The sequence below is a fragment of the Dromiciops gliroides genome, chromosome 1 (genome assembly GCF_019393635.1).
Source record: "Dromiciops gliroides isolate mDroGli1 chromosome 1, mDroGli1.pri, whole genome shotgun sequence".
Classification (NCBI taxonomy): Eukaryota; Metazoa; Chordata; class Mammalia; order Microbiotheria; family Microbiotheriidae; genus Dromiciops; species Dromiciops gliroides.
The window spans coordinates 282,994,764-283,013,501 of NC_057861.1; the positions used below are offsets into that span (position 1 = coordinate 282,994,764).

An 18,738-nucleotide genomic window follows, 5' to 3' on the forward strand; every position below is an offset into this window, starting at 1 on the left:
CACAAAGACTTCCAATGAAGAGGAGCCTGCTGCCTCCTCTGACAGCCTGCCAAGTTGGTGAATACTTTAAAGAATTCCATATATTCAGTGTCTAGAGCATTTTTTGTGGGGAAATCGGGGTTAGGTGACTTGGCCAGAGTCACACAACTAGTAAGAGTAAAGTGTCTGAGGCCACATTTGAACTCAGGCCCTCCTGAATCCAGGGCCAGTGCTTTATTCACTGTACCACCTAGCTGCCCCTTAGAGCATTTTTAAATCTATCCCTATCAATAAACCTAACCCTATATACCCCTATCAAAAATTTAATGAGGTAAGAATTGTACCCCTACTTATATATTTGCTAAAAATTCCTGCTAGGCAAACTAAATTAAGTAACTAGTATTAGGCATGAAGATTATATAATAAAATTTTAAATTCAGTATTAAAATAATAAACAGTTATAAAAACTCCTCTAGGTGGGAAGAATTACAAACTATTAGTTTTATTTCTCCATGTTAATTTTTAAGGTTTTGGAATAATTACCCCCCCCAATAACACACATCTATTATCAATAAGTAAAGAATTAATACCTCACATTTATATGGTGATTTGTCATTTAGAAATCAATTCAATATTTATTTAAATCCTCACAATGATGGTATAATTTGGTAGTGCATATATTATCCCTACTTTACAGTGAGCAAATAGACCCTGTGAGTGGTTAAAAGATTTACCTAAGATCACAAAGTTATTAAGGGGAAAAGAGCTAGGATTTTTCTTAATTCAAACTCAGACTATTTCCAGAACATGGCTGGCCTCCCACTATTAGAATAATATATTTTTCATCATCTGTTTATGTGTTTTACCACTGTGAAACTCCTGTGGATGTGTATAGATATACATAAATACATGTTGAATTCACCTTTTCTCTATTTTGTATATGTAGATGGAAACATCTTCTCCCCCTAACTAGAATGGTAGCTTCCTGAGAGCAGAGACTATTATTTAACTTATGTCTTTGTATCCTCTGTACCTGGCACATAGGATGAACTTTAAAAATGCTTGGAAGTCAATTGGCATTGTGTGGAAAAGACAACTACAAAATGTTTTTTTCAGGATTAAATTTATAATTATAAAAATATTTTTCAGTATTGTCCTCTTGTTATTTGATGGGTTTCCACAAATTTGCTAAGCAAAATCCTATATATTTATTACCAAAAAAAAATCACACAGAACAATACTTTAACTAGATGATTTCTCGATCAAATAGTCCTAGCAGTATGACTGGTAACTCATTAGGTACATTATTATTGTGTGTCACAAGGAAATACAGCTATGGTTACTTCTTTTGAGAGGTGTTAGGAAAATATAAAAAAGGGAAAATCATGGTGTAGTGGAGAGAGTGCTAGCCTCAAAGTCAGAAAGACCTGAGTTCGAGTCGTATGTCAGATATAGTTTGACTCTGTGACCTTGGGGCAAATCATTATGGAATTATGATGTCAAAATAGAGCAGTTTTTAGGTTCTGGGGAAGGGACTGAAGGATATGGTAACTGAGCAAGAAGAAAAGGGATATTACTCAGAATTTTTTAACCAAATATGAGATTAAAGGTAAGAACAAATACTTAGCAAAATTTATATATTGATTGTGTACAACATTCTTCAAACAAGGATCAAAACTATTTATAAACCAATTTTAGCAGCTCAAAATTTCAAACTGAGAACTAGAAAGTGATGGCCCTTCCTTTTCATCACTTAAAAGTTTTAAGTTGGGGTAGATAAAAAGCCTTGACAAATCCACAAATTCATTTCTTATGTGTGGCAGAGATGGGAGAATATATTTATGAATAAGTAAATGAATTAATGAAAGAAAAAAATTATTAAGTGCTTAATATGTGCCAGGTCTTGTGTTTCCTGCTCAGGATACAAATACCAAAAGCTAGGGAGTCTTTCCCTCAAGGATATTTTATTTTAAGGGAAGGGGACACACACACACAGATACAAACACAAACATACACAGATACACACATACATGTATGTGTATATGTGTGTGTGCAATATATGCATTCATACATATGCGCACATCCATATCTATCTCTAGCATCTCTATCTGTCTATCTATCTATCTATCATCTATCTATCTATCTATCTACTTACCTATCTACATATCAGGAAAGGGAATTTTTATCCAGTGAGTTAGTTATAGGGGGTAGTGAGTTTATTTATAGGACAACCAACTGACATGCCATTTCCCAAAGCAAAGATTTTATTTATTTGATCACTATGTTCAAGGGGTAGACATTTTGGAAAGGAGTGGATGGTATGGGGAGGCCAGGGGTTAGGTGGAGAGGGGAGAAGGAAAGCCAAGAGAGACAGTTTGCCCAATGATTCTATGATGATTAATATCAATCAAGGCAGAAAACATGGAGGCATATACTTGACAAAGGTGCTTGAAATGGTCACAGATAAGATTGACCATAGAGTCCAAGTCAAATAGAGAATTCCTGTTTGTAGACAACATTGTTTTGAGAATACCAAGCCGTGTAATACTTCAGAGTCTCTTAAATGAGGCATTCCTTATATTGACCTATATCATAACCCTTCTCTTCCTTAGTAGAGAGTCTTCATGGGTTTTGTGGCCAACCTTTGGGTGATAAGCCTCTTCTTATATGGTTATGATGACGGTCTGTATTGGACAATGCTTTAAGATTCTTGTTCCTCTTCCTCTTCCTCTTTTTCTTCTTCTTCTTCTGGAAGTGGGGAGGACTTTCCACATCTTCTACATTGTTGAAATAGCTCTTGAAAATTCAATCACTACTATAGCCTGATTAAAATTTGAAGATACATATTCCATTTTTATTAAAACTTTCCCATTAAGGGTACAACTATAATATATTTGTGCACTTCATACTTTTGTCATGAAGTCTGGTTTTCTCATGAAGTCTTCAATTTACAGCTGAGGAAATAATCATGGAGGGATCAAGTAGGGTTCTAGAAGAATCTAGATTCCTTGAATTTAAGACACTATTCAATGTTGCATTCCTATTCCCAATGAATATCATTGTACCTGGCACATAGAATGCACTTAATAAATGCCTTTCATATGATTAAAGTAACTTAGCCATGGTCACAGAGCAAGGCAATGACAAAATTGGGGCAGTAAACTGGATGTGGGGCTCTTTTCTCTAAACTACATTGAATTGAGACCCTACATTTCATCTTCATGAACAATGCATTTATGAAGACTGATACTCATTTATAATAACAAAAAAATTATAAAGAAACTTACAGAGTAAAATCAGGATATTTACAGGACAACAATAATAAGAATAGCAACTCATATTTATATATCGCTTCAAAATTTATTATTAAGCAAAGATATTAAAGAAAAAGTGTTGTATCTAAAAGTTGAGTTTTTAAAATATTCTTATCTTTTCAAGTTAAGAAATTATTTAGGAAAATGATTTAAAATGGTCAATAAATAGACTCCCTAGTTAGCATATCACAAAAAAATTCTCTTTCATCTTGTCAACATCACTGATTCCTACAGAGAAAGTGTGGTAGTCTCACCAACCGTAACAAACAAGAAACAGCCTTCTAGGAAGATGCTGTCTGGGCCACCCAGGATTATGATTGCCAAGTAACAAGAGAAGAAAAAAAAGACTTGATTTCACATTTAAAATGAATTGTGTCAACACATAGGATATACTTCTATCTATGAAGAAAAAAAATCTGAAGCTTTATAAATAAAACATAACAGGAGTTTTAGTGATTTAACCTAAAATAAACTGCCCAGCTATAACTTCAAACATGATAAAAGCAGTAACTTCTAGGTCAAAGGTCTATTTAGCAAAGAACAAGGACCCACATTAAAGCTAGGAATCTCAGCCAGGGTAGGAAGAATGTTGGAACCTGCTGGGGCTTGTCTGTAGTTCCCATGTGGAGGACCTTTCTCTAGTAATCAGTGAGCAAGAGGCTGTTGTCTCCTGTGTATTTTCTACAGAAGTCCATTTGCTTTCCTTCACTGGCCTCTTTGCCATGGGCTATGTCTATCATCAGGGCACAATATATGTGGCAGACGTTAGGCTACCTCTCTGGGGAAAAAAACCTATGAAGGCCATATGGGCTATTTAAAAATCAAGGTTTCCCTGCTTGCTTATGTCACTTAAAAATCCTTATTAAAGTCTTTCCACTTGTCCTATATCTACCCAACACAGTTTTACATAGGTGATAAACATTATAAAGCCTTCACATGTAATTTTATGGGTAAATTTCCAATCTTATTGGCTTTAGTATTTTGACCAAAACTATACCATGGTAGGCTTCATTGATTAAATATCCCAGTGACTGAGAGCAGGAGAGGTTCAATCAACATGCAATACTTAGTGATGCAAGAGTAAGAGAAGATGCTTCAATAATTAGTTATGTTATTAAGTTAAGAAGATAAAAAAAATTTACATTAAAATCCTGGTAAGCTGAACAGTAAGGAATAATCATATAGTTCAAGGCGCTGAAGGGAAAAACATTTAACTATACATTTTAAACAACTGTGAAAGCTGCAATAATTTACTTCAAACTGAAGTTTTGTTTATCAAATTGTTGACTTATTTCATTTTGTGGTGGTCAAAATGTACTTTCTATTAGTAGATTCAGATACTTCATCATAACCCAATAGTACCAAAAATTATAATAACAACATTTCTTACTGGGATTATAATATTGCTATTCATTTTTATTTTTAAAAGAATTATATATTTTACTACTCTGGAGAGAAATTTGGAGTTATCCAAAGAAAGTGACTAAAATGTCCAAATCCTTTGATTCAAAGATTCTACTATCAAGAAAGTCAAAGATGGAAAGGCCTCATATATACCATAATATTGATAATGGCACTTTTTATGTTAGCAAATAACGGGAAGAAAATCTCATCATCAGTTGGGAAATGGCTAAACAAATTATGGCACATAAATGTAATGAAATATTACTGAGCTGAAAAAATTATGAATATAAAGAATAAGAGAAGTAATCCGAAAATATGTATTCATGCAAAGTGAAGTAGGACCAGGAAAAAAAAAATATATATAATGACCATAATAATGGAAATGGAAGGAAAAAATAGCAAAACTGAACATCAAATGATGAGTAAATAGGGGTCCAAAGAAGATGAGAATATTGCCCTAGTCTTCCTTGTAGAGATAAGGGACTATGGTCATAAGACACTGCATATAATGTTAGATTCAATAATTTGTCTGTTAATTTAGTTGAACTACTTTTTTTTTCACTCTCTTACAGAGGGTGGATCCCAGGAGAGGGGAGAGGAAAAGAAAAGATATATACACACACAAATACATGTATGTACATATATATGTATGTATATGTACATATACATGCATATACATACACAAATGCATATATGAACAAATATATAAAGGCGTATAAATGAAAGTGATCCTTCCCTCTCCACACCCTCTACCCCAATACATAATCTCTATCCCTTTGCATTTGCTTTCCAGAGATGTCTCCCACTACATTTTAGGTCATCAGTAGTCATCTTGACTTTGTTTTATCATTGGATCTCAATGACTCTGGAGAGTGAGGCTGTGCAAGTCAAGACATCAACCCTGTGATGTCACTGGTCCTCTTTGAGAGACATCCCATATAATAAAGACTTTAAAAATCACCACAACTAGTCAATACATGGGGGGAAAATTGGCCATCTATGCAATATTCTATACCCATAGGGAACCCACACACACACACTTTTGTTAAGGAAGGAAGAGCCCTACATATTTTATAACTTTCCTTTGGAAATATTAAGAAAATATTAAGAACAATGTATAAATATTAAGAAAAAATTTTAAGCTTATTTTTTTCTTTACTAAGTCATTCTTCTGATTTTATAGCCATTAAAAAGTGAACCTGATGATGGCAAGTGCTTCCATGTAGCCTTTTTCTCCCCTAAGAGAAGAGCATGAACCCAGTCCCCTACTACCATAAATTGTACAGTAAAGTTGTATACATTGGGGAAATCACAGGGATCAGACCATCCAGAGTGCAATGGATAAGTCTTGCCTTGGAGAAACCACTTTCCTGATTCACCTCTGCCAGTTAAGTATTCCATACAACCTAAACATCACCCCCCCCCAAACAACCCACATCTTTGTTCATTTACTTTGAATTACACGTGTGAATGGCAAAACACTGTTCAATGATGCTGGATGATTCAGTTCCCTGACATTTCAATAGATAAACCCATCTGTATAATTCCATCAACATTTGCACCAATTACTCTGGAATTTAAAGGCACTTACAATATGGCTACAGTCTTCTATGCCAGGTTTATTTCATATTGCTCCCTTTCACTCAGTCCATGTTTCAACCAAACTGTATTACTTGCTGTTCTCCATACACAACAATCCATTGCCTGTCTCCATGCCCATCCTAAGGCTGTCCCCAATGCCTAGAAGCAGCTCCTTCCTGGCCCCTTCCTCTCACACTCCCTATCTTCCTTCAAAGCTCAGCTGAAGAACCTCCTGCATTTGACTTTTCCTGATTCCCCCTGTTTCTTAGTGCTTCTCTTCTAAGTTACTTAGAATCCTCTAGGATTTAGGAATCTTTTTTAAGAGTTGGTTTTCATACCAGGAAAATTTCTTGAAGACAAGTACTGCTTTGTCTCATATGATTACCACATACCACACTGTCTAGCACATAGTTGGTGCTTATTATCTATCTGTTGATTTGGCTTTTCCTGGGATTGCCCTATTTCAGGTTCATTTTCTCATATTTTCTCATATTAGTACAGGTAAACTCTCTCAAAAATCATAGAGTCCACGTTATAGTTGCTGATCTGCATCAGCAGATTCAGGGTATTTCTACACCATGAGATCTTATCACACATAAAATTATTGGTCCAGTTCCCTCTTTCCAAAATATATCCCTTCCCTCTCCCCCTTAACAAAGTTAGCAGAAGTTTTTTTTAATCTTTCTTCCCTTTGTCGTTCACTAGAGGAAGCTGGGAATTTATATCACAGGAAGGCTTTAGACATACTATTTTTCAGGTTACTATAAGCAGAATAACAGAATTCTCAAGCATTATCTAGTTCAGGATTTATAATCATTTAATCATTGCCCTACTGCATCCAATAAATACCTGCCTGAATGTTAAGGTGCACTGATTGGCCTTCAACTAGGATTTTTATCTCTTAAGTGTTAAGGGCCAATTGTTTGTTTGTAGTACACATGAAATGTTGATACTCTACACTCGGTGGTGATGTTCTGGGCCTTCAAAGAGCTTCGATGAATAATAAAGGTAAGTATTTTTATATTACCCTGGAGAACTGTAGCCACTAAGCATTTAACCTGGCACATTAATAAAATAGAGGATAAATAAAAATATCATATTTTATTTTTAGAATATATTAAGACTGTAAGAATCATTTTTTCATACAACTCCCTCCAGGGGAAGGAGGGATGTAGGAAGTGTAAGTATTTTTCTCCTTCTTTCTTAGATGAGGAAACAGGCTGAAAGAGATTAAGTGATTTGCTAAAGGTAAAATTTGAACTCATGTACAAAGCTCTTACTACTGTTCTACACATGACTGAAATCTCTGTATTCTTATTTAGTTCATGTAATAATGCCTAGAAGATGTTAAACGTTGCTGAGGTAAGTTAAGTATTATTGTCATTCTTTCAAAAAAAAAAACCAGACATTACCACAAAAACTCCTTTAAATAAGAATTACCTAGATAGGATAACAAAAAGTTAGTTGTCTCAAATAATTCCTAAAAGTAGTCAAACACATTTATTTAATAATAAAGGCAGGGATTTTTTATGTTGTCCTCAAAAGGGAATATTATGAAAGTTAAACAAATCCAAATGGTCACTGGAATCTAGGTAGACATATTCTGCAAAGCATCATGCCAACATTTCTCTTTCTCTCTCTCTCTCTCTCTCTCTCTCTCTCTCTCTCTCTCTCTCTCTCTCTCTCAGATTCATTGATCAGTTGAGCTTTCTGATTTTGCATGTTCACTACCTAGATTTTAAAAAATGCCTTTCAATAATCTAAAATGTACAAATATCTCTACCTTATAGAAACATTTATATGTAATGGTATCTCACATGCAGAATCACAGTGTCAGAATTGGAGAATAAACTCCAAAACCCCATCAGCACTGACAATAAAACAAAGTCAAAAAGCATTTGAAATCTGGGAAAGAGAGCTTAAAAAGGCCAAGGTCTCCCACTACATCTGGGGCAGTCGCTAGTCATTCTGACTTATGTCTTGCCACTGGACTCTGATGACTCTGGAGGAGAGAGTAAGGCTGATGACTTTGCAGAGCCCTGCCTCACTTAAATCCAATTCACTTTCAATTCAAGAAATCACCTTCCTGATGTCATTGGTCGTCCTTGAGAACACAGTATCATCATGATCAACAACAACATCACCATCAACAACAACAACAACAGCAATGTGCCAGGCACTATGCTAAGCATTAGGGATATGAAATATAAAAACAGGGGCAGCTAGGTGGCTCAGTGGATAAAGCACCAGCCCTGGATTCAGGGGGACCTGCGTTCAGATCTGGCCTCAGACATTTGACAGGTACTAGCTGTGTAACCCTGGGCAAGTCACTTAACCCCAATTGCCTCACTAAAAAAAAAATAGTTACTACTCTCAAGAAATTAACAGTATGATGGATGCACTTTACCAAAACAGTATTTCATTTACCATGGGATGCTGCTGAATAGGAAAATAATGATGAAAATCATTAAATAAGTATGCTAGTAAGAAGGGTAGAAAATTCTCCATGTATTAAAATAGTTGATGCTATCTACATTCTACTTGGGCTAAACTTTTATTAAGTTCTGAAATCAATCAATCAGCAAGCCTTATTAAGTATTTGATATGCCAGATACTATCAAAGCACTAAAAGAAATAGCTCCACACTTTGTATGTACTTGCATTTGAAAGAACAGGAAAGAAAGAACTCAGCCAATTTCCCTACTTAGGTTATTTCTTTGGTTGTCCTTTCTTTACTTTGTGTTTCTTGGGGAGTAGAAACAATATGAACTATTTCCAAAAAAGTTCAATATAGATTAGAAGGGTTTCAGAATATGTTAACTGGGCATATGATGGGGAAGGTGAGTGGTTATCGAGATCCTTTAAAGAAGAAACACTAAATATAACATCAATCCTTCAAGACATTTTTTTATAAGACAGTTTTTAACCTTGGAAATTTCACATAAAGCAAAATCTCAAAGTCAAGATTCTAGTCTTCTATAGGGACTTGGATAAAGTTTAGTTCTTCAGTATTTGAAGAAAACAAAAAGATTAAATTTTTTAACCCATTTATACCACCAACAAAGCAACAAAGAAATTCATTCTCAAGCACTTTAGAAGTGACTACATGCAAAAAACATGCTCAGATCAATTCAACAAACATAACATTCAGCTTATTATATATAGTAACTGTTACCTGTCATTTTATTGGACAATAATGAAGCATGACCACTATTAAACCCATTTGTGACTACAGCTGTTAAAAGGCAACATAGAACAAATGGCTTCTGCTAGCAAGATCTTAAAGTTTCATCAGAAGGCAATAAAGTTGAAAATAAGCACCCAAGACCCTTTCAAGACTACCTAAGGGGCAGATGGTGGCACAGTGGATAAAGCACTGGCCCTGGATTCAGGAGGAACTGAGTTCAAATCCGACCTCAGACACTTGACACTTACTAGCTGTGTGACCCTGGGCAAGTCATTTAACTCCCATTGCCCCGCAAAAAAAAAAAAAAAAGGCCACCTAAGATTCACTGATTTCATCACTGTGATTACTCCCTCTACCTAATCAAATTACAACTCCTCCATGTCTTGGTGGACCATCATTATGAATCACTGTAGCAAAAACAAAACAACAGTAAAAACTATCACAGGATCAGAGATAAAGAGCTGGAAGGTACCTTAGTGATCATCTAGCCCAACCCCCTTATGTTACAGATGAGACTGATGTGAATAGCGGTTAAGCAATTTGCACAAGGCGACATGTCTAGCAAGTGATTGGGATGAAAAAATCATCATCATAATCAAACATTATCCTTTGAAGGCTATTCTTCTGGTGATAACGAACTAGGCTTGTTCTACTTGGATAACCAGGCAGCTAGGTAGCACAGTGGATAGAGTGCTGGGCCTGGAGTCAGTAAGATTCATCTGCCTGAGTTCAAATTTAGCCTCAGAAATTTACTAGTTATTTGGCCTTGAGCAAGTCATGTTACCATGTTTTCCTCAGTTTCCCCATTTGTAAAATGAGCTAGGGAAGGAAATGGCAAACCACTGTAGTATCTTTACTAAGAAAATCTCAAATGGGGTGGGCAGCTAGGTGGCACAGTGGATAAACTACCAGCCCTGGATTCAGGAGGACTTGAGTTCAAATCTGGACTCAGACACTTGACACATACTAGCTGTGTGACCCTGGGCAAGTCACTTAACCCTCATTGCCCTGCACAAAAAAAAAAAAAAAAAGAAAGGAAGGAAGGAAGGAAGGAAGGAAGGAAGGAAGGAAGGAAGGAAGGAAGGAAGGAAGGAAGGAAGGAAGGAAATATAATGCCAAAATTGATACAGACCTTGCATTTGGTAGCTGTATGGTGCCTGTCCAGGTTGAGGAGTACTAAAGCTTGTGCCATAGCTTAGAAATCCTGTCTGTCCAGGTGTCTGTGATTGGGACAATCCACCTTCTGTCTTGATGCCTGCCCACAATGCACCTAAATCAGTTAGTAATAGCTTATCTATTTGTCCAGATTCAAAAATTGGTAGAAACACAATAGCATACAACTAGCAGTGGTTTAGTCATAAACCAAGTAGTAGTATTTATTATTAATATTAAGTATAAAAGTATTATAATTAAGAACATAAAAGGAATGTAACTTTATAAGGATATACTATCATTACACCCTCACATCCAAAGGATTATTAAATGAGATATATAAAATGTTCAAGTTCTTTCCCCATAATCTGTCCTCTAGAAAAACAAACCTACCTTAGTTACATATATTTGTGTTCTTTTGTAAAGCAAGTAATAATACCAACAGATGAACTTTGATATATAGAGACTTTATTTTTTAAGGGTTGGAAAGATATATTTCTATTATTTATTTTGTCTGTGTTATTCAGTAGATTTTGGATGAGGATGAAAATGAAAACCCAACTGTCACCATGGGTTAAACAGAGCATGCACAAAAAATGTCATTCCTGCTTCTTGCCAGCTGTCTACTAGCTTAGCACTTGGGAACTTTGGAGGTGACAAAATCCCTGGCTGTTTTACCTTGGCAACCAACTTTCAAAATGACTAATAAGAACTAATGGGTACACAAGATTGCCCTATTTTTCTCTGCATATAATGAATGTGATTCCACTAGAAAATTTCACTTTGAAGTCAATGGGGTCTTTGTCAAGCAAAGAATTAAGTAAGAGGGCAAGCAACCTTCCTCTTAATATTTTCCTGGAACACATTTGCTATATTCAAATCACGATGAATGATGGGTTAGAGGAAACTTAGAAAAATGTTTACCTAATTTTTTGGGGGGGTGGGGGGGCTGGGGATAGATGGGTGAGTGGGAAGGAGAGGACAGAGAACCAATAACATGAGGAACAATTGTGGAAACTCCTCCTGATACATATCAGCAGCTTATCTGTGAATTATTTCCTTAGAGAGTAGCTTGGGTAGTTGTGATATCAATGGTCACAAAACTAGAATGTTTCAGAGGAAGCACTTGAAACCAGATCTTCCTAATTTGAAAACTATTCCTCTACCATATTACTGAGCCTCTCCAAATCGTACAATTGTTAAAAATGCGTAGAAAATACATTGTTTGTCAATAGTTCCCTTTCCTCTCTTTATGTTGGTTTCATGTAGTTCAAATATTGAATTCCCCCTTTGGCCTAAATCAGAGCTTTTATTATAAAATGGAAATTTTGAATCCTTTGCCTTTTCTGTTATTGTTACACACCTGATTTCACTGGTGTTGGAAATGCCCTTCCTGTTATAAGGAAATCTCACTGCCAAAACTTTATCAATGGAGACCAACAACTGGTTGGTAATTTAAAGTCTTAGAGGGTTGTCTAGGGCCCCCGAGAAGTTAAATGACTTGCCCAGAGTTATCTAGCTGGTAAATGTTAGAAGTAGAGCTTAAACTCAAGCCTTTGAGAGTCTGACTTACTCTATCTGCGCCATGCTGCCTCTCTATGCATTTATTTATTTATTTACTTACTTACTTTGTGGGGCAATGAAGGTTAAGTGACTTGCCCAGGGTCACACAGCTAGTAAGTGTCAAGTGTCTGAATCCGGATTTGAACTCAGGTCCTCCTGAATCCAGGGCCAGTGCTTTATCTACTGTGCCACCTAGCTACCCCCCTCTCTATGCATTTATAACATCATAGAGTTGTTCCCAATGCCAAAGTCTAACATCACAAGGTCAAGACTAGAACTTGGTAACAGCGAGGCCCACTCATTACATCTGGACCATGATTAAAGATAACTATAGGGGCAGCTACGTGGTGCAGTGGATAGAGCACTGGCCCTAGATTCAGGAGGACCTGAGTTAAAATCCGACCTCAGACACTTAACACTTACCAGCTGTGTGACCCTAAGCAAGTCACTTAACCCCAATTGTCTCACTCAAAAAAAAATTAGAAAAGAATAACTATAAATCTACAATTGTTTTTTGTCACAGCCTAGGGAAGAGAGGGAAATATATCTCTGAAAAACTACTTGGGTGGGTGGGGGGAATAGGGAGGAAAGGCAGGAGGAAATTAGGCAGAAAAATATTACTACCTTTAAGATCTAAAATGTATAGTAACCTTGTTATTCTTATTTCATTTTGGGGGGGAACTTCATCATTATACTGAAATCAAGGAATTTTCTTAAAGCATTAAAAGAATTCTAATTCCTATTGTAACTCTATGTGATATTAAAAAAACAATCTTAAAAGTAAAATATTTGTCACTGAACTGAGGACAAATGGAGAATAAAATGCACAAAACAAGTAGTAACAAAGATATCTGCATTTACTAATGCTTAAACCTGATGCTACTACATTGAATTAGAGTACAATCCCCTTGCCTCCTTCTTTTAATCTTACTTGTATAATAGAAGTAACATTTATAGTAAATTAAAGTGATCAATATTCTAATCATGATATGATGAAAAATGGCCAAAAACCCCTCACTCCAAATGGCTAAAGCTTTCTATTGAATGCTTGTTCTAAATTAATGTAGGACCTTAAAAGATACTTTTCAATTCATATGAACTAGAGTAAATCCCAAGGCCCAAAGTTACTTTTAAATCTCCAAATATGAACAGTTTGAATGCATGTATGATCTTCAAACATTTCCTGATTTACTTTCCTCCATAATAAATTATAGAAGATAATGTTTGCTTCATTCTCTTGACTGCTGATTACTATGACCTTTGATAATATTGTCATAGAAAAGTGCATAAGGAGAGCTTGTTAATTATCTTTTCTACTTCCCCCAATAAAAGTTGGATATCTGAGAAACAGAAAAGTAGCTCATTACCAAAGTCTTCACTCATCTTTTTCCTCAGAAAAAAATGCACAAAATGGTATTTTATGAGTGCAAAAATAAAATGGAAAAATATTAAACATCTAATGTAAAGAAAATAACAATTTAAAGAGTACATATAGACTATACATCCTGTCACCTGTACTATCCAAATAAGCAACATGTAGTATGATCAATACATACTCAAATTGATTTTGAATCTTGTGGGGCATTTGGAAACCATAAGGTAAGAAAATACTTTCTGAAAATTTGATTCAGAGCTGAGACTTCCTAAGGCTCCCTCAAGTGAATCTTTTAAATACATAAGCATAAAATACTACATAATATTGCTAATAATGTACTCACCATATGAGGGGATTCCATATGGCTGTCCTGGCTGTGGGTATGTGGCATATGCTGTAGCCTGTTGCATTCCTGTGGTAAACTGTGTTTGCCCATATGCAGCCATAGTTTGTGAGGAAGGGGTAGGGAGAATATGTGGGTATGGTCTGCTATTTGTCAGAAATGACAGAAAATAGAAAGCCCATGCATTAGACGGAATCATGCAAGGTTTCTGAGTAACAACTATATCATAATTCTATTTGACATTATAATAGACTATACTATAGAAAAAATTCTTCTGAACAATGGTTAAAGCATATTATTATTTTTAATAAGAAGTAAATATATTAAAATCCCTGAAGTACAAGTTTTGATTTTAAATTATGATTTTTCACATGGACTTAATTATGATTTGAAATTAGGTAAAACCTTTCTTATTAAAAATATTTATTAAGAGAAAATACATCTTACTTGGAAGGATATATCTGTGGTGGGGAAAACTGATGTGTTTGTCTTGGGCTGAAGCCACTACTTCCAATTGCTAGAAAGAAGGGGAAAAATATGAATAGCAATATAGATACATACATATCTAAAGTAGTCCATCTAAAATGTTAACTAAGCATGCCAAGTCTTCACATCTACAGAACTATATTGTTATTATACTTTGTAAGTGGCTGTTAACAGAACAGAGTGTTATGTTTTGTGTACATTCCAAATGTATATACAACTAAGTACTGTTGAAAATGTAATAAAAGAAGAGGGAAAAATTGTTATGAAAAGAATATAACAGGCTATTCAAATTATCATCCAGGCCTAAGTAAGGATACATTGATTTTGAAATGGATTATCATTGGAACATTATCTAATTTCCATCTCTAAAACACCATTAGACATATACTCTAGATTCTCTTTTGTCTGTAATGACTCAGAAACCATGATAGCCGATTCCTTTATATATGTAACTTAAATTTCTTATTTCCTGTGACATTATGTTCTTTAACATTTTAGAGAAACACAAATTCAGTGTTTGAAAGAATATATTTCAGAATGTGACAATCAGAAACATTCACCATCATTTTAATTTCTATAATTTTTTGGAAATGTATTTCAGAATGTGACAATCAGAAACATTCATCATCATTTTAATTTCTATACATTTTTGGAAATGTGCTACCTGTTTTCTAGATGGACATCCTAAGGCAACTGAAACACAAACTCACCTGTAACCTAGCACCCTTCCCCCAGAAAAAGTTCTGAAATGCTTCTTAATCAAATATCAATTTTGTTTCATCTCTGATTACAATGCTGTTTACATTGCACCAAGAAGCACACGCTTCCTTTGTGACGATTATAAAAGTTACCACATACTTCCTGTTTCATAATATTCACTCTCACAAAAGTACCTGTTTCCATTAATTTTATACTCTTTATATTTGCTGAAGGACCTTCCCTTTCATGTACTATTTTCATGAAGCCATCAGTGAAGTCAAGCCTCTGGTTTAATTTTGGTAGAATTACCAATAGTTAGATTTGAGGCACAATACTAAAATGACCATGTGAATCATCAATAAATCATGTCACTTAGATGAGCTGCAGAACATTTCCAAGATGAGTAAAGTAGTTTATCCCTTAGTAGAGTACAAAGGAAGAGGAAAGAGCACTTAGCCCAAAGACTAATCAGGAAATTCAGTTCTGCTTCCTACCTGATCCTGAGAAGTTGTCTAAAGACCCGTCTGCTGCTGTTGTAGCAATCTCACTGCTGCTCATTGGCTCTGTTTTAACTAGAAAAAGAAATAGTCTATATAATATGTGTATATCCATGAATATCCAAAGAGACATAGTGTGTACACATACACATACATACCCATACATAAATCTAAAACGGAATCATCTAACCTAAAAATTACAGAAAACAAAGAAAAGGAGAAAGCTAGCCTTTTCCTGTAAGGGTATTTGGGAAAATTAGATGCAGTTTTGAGAGAATCAATAATATTTTTTAATATTACTCATATGTAAAAATAAAGTTTTATGAATTGAAAAAACGACCCCTAGGAAAAGAACCACTGCAAACAACAAATCTTTTTAAAATATTGATCAGCTACACAAGTCCTAATAGAATATCTTCTTTTATTTAAATAAAAAAAACTAAGGGCATTTTAATCTTAATTTTGTGGATATAATGAATTATTTGAAAGCTACATGTTTCCTTTTTAGGGAGAAAAATGGCATGGAAGGCAAAACTATTTTCTATCACTTGCAGGATTGGGAATAGGAACTACTGGTAAGAAGTTACAAATTAACTTTAAATTTCTTATCAATTATCTAAGGCAGCATATTCCTATGAATCTGTGATCTCACTGATATGACTATTACTTCAATGACACAGCTCATTATCTATGCCTGCCCATCCTCTGTGACTATTCTACGCCCTTCCTTAAGTTCACCACAAAGGATATATTCCCTTTAACTCAGACCATTTATACTATGTCTACTCCATATGCCATTCCCATTTTTTGTTTTCTTTAGCAATATTTTCATTTTCCTTATAAGTGTATCAGGAACTGTGATGTTAGAGGTCAAATGTGTAGGCTCCACTGTTCTTGTTAGTGAAAAGATTTGTTGTGAAAAAAAGTTGGTTATGCAAATTCTTCCTCCTTCCCTTTTCTTTTTTTCCTTTCTCTCTTCTTTCCTCCCTCCCTTCCATCCAAATGGACTTACTTCATGTCAACATCAACTCCTCAGAGTTCACTCGATCCCATTCCCTCATACCATCTCTAAAAAAACTGCCCTGTTTGGGACAGCTAGGTGGCACAGTGGATAAAGAACCGGCCCTGGATTCAGAAGGACCTGAGTTCAAATCTAGCCTCATACACTTGACACCTGCTAGCTGTGTGACCCTGGGCAAGTCACTTAACCCTCATAGCCCTGATCCCCCAATGACCTATTTATCATTCTCATCTTTCTAATCTTCAATCTCTCCTTATCTATTAGCTCATTTCCTGTTACCTACTAATCCATTTATATTTCCCATTCTTAAAAAAAAAAAAAAGCTATCATATCTCCCAAATCTCTGTCCTGTGCTATTTTCTCTTTTCACTATTTCAATCCACTTGATCTCATCAGTTCCTAAGAATTCCATTATTTTCTCTATTCCTATGATTTTAAGACCTTTATATCCAACCCTAATTTCTTTCTTTCTTTTTTTTTGGGGGGGGGTGAGGCAATTGGGGTTAAGTGACTTGCCCAGGGTCAAACAGCTAGTAAGTGTAAAGTGTCTGAGGCCAGATTTGAACTCAGGTACTCCTGAATCCAAGGCTGGTGCTTTATCCACTGTGCCACCTAGCTGCCCCACCAACCCTAATTTCTTTCCTGAGTTCTAGTTCCATATTACCAACTGCCTAATGACTAGCTTGAACTGTATGTCCCATGGACATCTCAAACTTAACAGGGTCAAAATTAAATTGTTTCTCTCCACCTTTACCCCATACCCACTTTCCCCAAATTTTCTTATTACTCACAAGATGAATTTTCTTAGTTAATGAAGAAAGTTAAAGTAATTCTTCAGCAATTAGAGTGAAAAAGCTAGAAGAAAACATACTTAAAGGCATGAAAACCATTGGCTATGCTTAACTATAGAAGGTTTAGTATATTATGGGTACATATATTTATACTCTGCGGGATTTATTGTTTTAACCATACAGGTACACCTTGCCACATATGCAAATTCTAATCCCTTGAAGCCTTTTTATCTTTAGCAATTTTTAACCATGTTTCTCCATAAATATTCAACATAATGGCTTCTCCCAACATTGGAATCCTTCATTTTTCTTTTAATATTTCTGACAACTGAAGAAATACAATAGTACTCATTTATTGTCTATCATTCTAACTATTTGACCAAGTCAAATTATTTTCTAATCATACATATTTTCACTAATGTCATTTATATCACTGCCTGAATGAAAATCATTACAGAAAACATGCATAAACTTGTTTCAGCAGTATGTCTCTTTCCATTTTTTTCCAAATACCATGGGGCGTTTAATTATTGATGTACTGAAGATAGCTATGCTAAAGAGATAGGCTTCTATGACAGTAAGGAGTTTGGAGGTACTGAAAACACAGTGTAATTTCTCAAATATAATCCAGGCAATTTCCTGGATTTTGTTTTTTGAAAATTTGTTCAAGGGCCTAACATATTCATGTGTATAAATTAATTTAATGAACTAACAATCCACTTGCACATCATAATTTATGCAATATGTTTTTCATCCACTTGGCTTTTCTAGTGTAAATGATCAGATCAACATCTTTCTCAAAACTGTGGATTTCATAGTTGTTCAATTCAGTTAGTATAATAAAATTTGTAAATAGGGACATTTTGGAAAAATCTGCCAACAACAAAATGCCATTATTTTCACTGGATCTTGTTCAGGACTGCTTCCAAGGCACTGGAGATGTCTAAACACCTTACTTGACACTGATATTTACCAAAACATTGAAATATAATATTATCTATAGTTATATCTGTCATGAAGTTTTCTCATAATTTTGATGTACGTGTGAGAAATATCATGAACAAAGAGTCTTCATGACTGCATTTTATTTTAACAAGTTGCATACCTTGTTACAAATTGATTATAATAAACACATCAGGATTTTATATTCTATAAGTGCTTTAGTCAGTTGTCTGAATAAAAATATAGTCTGCTATAGAACATGTTGGGGTAAAATATATCTGTTCCCCTTTCAAATTTTAAATTGAGAATATGTTAAATTAAATGCCATGTGGAACATTTTCAAAGATGTTACAGAAAACATAATCGATAACAGAATTATTTGTGATCTTTTCCATTCCTTTGGC

At 34.9% G+C, this 18,738-nt stretch overlaps 1 protein-coding gene and 1 non-coding gene across 5 annotated transcripts in view; both read right to left on the reverse strand.

Moving 5' to 3' along the window:
• The window catches only part of EYA1 (EYA transcriptional coactivator and phosphatase 1), a 165,114-nt gene that overhangs the window by 108,722 nt on the left and 37,654 nt on the right, over positions 1-18,738 (reverse strand). For 2 of the 4 annotated variants that reach the window (XM_043979450.1, XM_043979452.1), the window contains 4 exons: positions 15,578-15,655; positions 14,346-14,415; positions 13,899-14,044; positions 10,598-10,735 (listed from right to left, as the gene is read on the reverse strand). In XM_043979450.1, coding sequence (XP_043835385.1) covers positions 10,598-10,735; positions 13,899-14,044; positions 14,346-14,415; positions 15,578-15,655 — 432 coding nt within the window. Of the gene's footprint in view, positions 1-10,597; positions 10,736-13,898; positions 14,045-14,345; positions 14,416-15,577; positions 15,656-18,738 lie in introns of those variants that run through there. The other 2 variants (XM_043979451.1, XM_043979453.1) reach the window with 2 other exon arrangements.
• Positions 5,937-6,093, reverse strand: LOC122737678. The gene has a single exon (XR_006354484.1). It is a non-coding gene; the product is annotated as a U1 spliceosomal RNA (small nuclear RNA).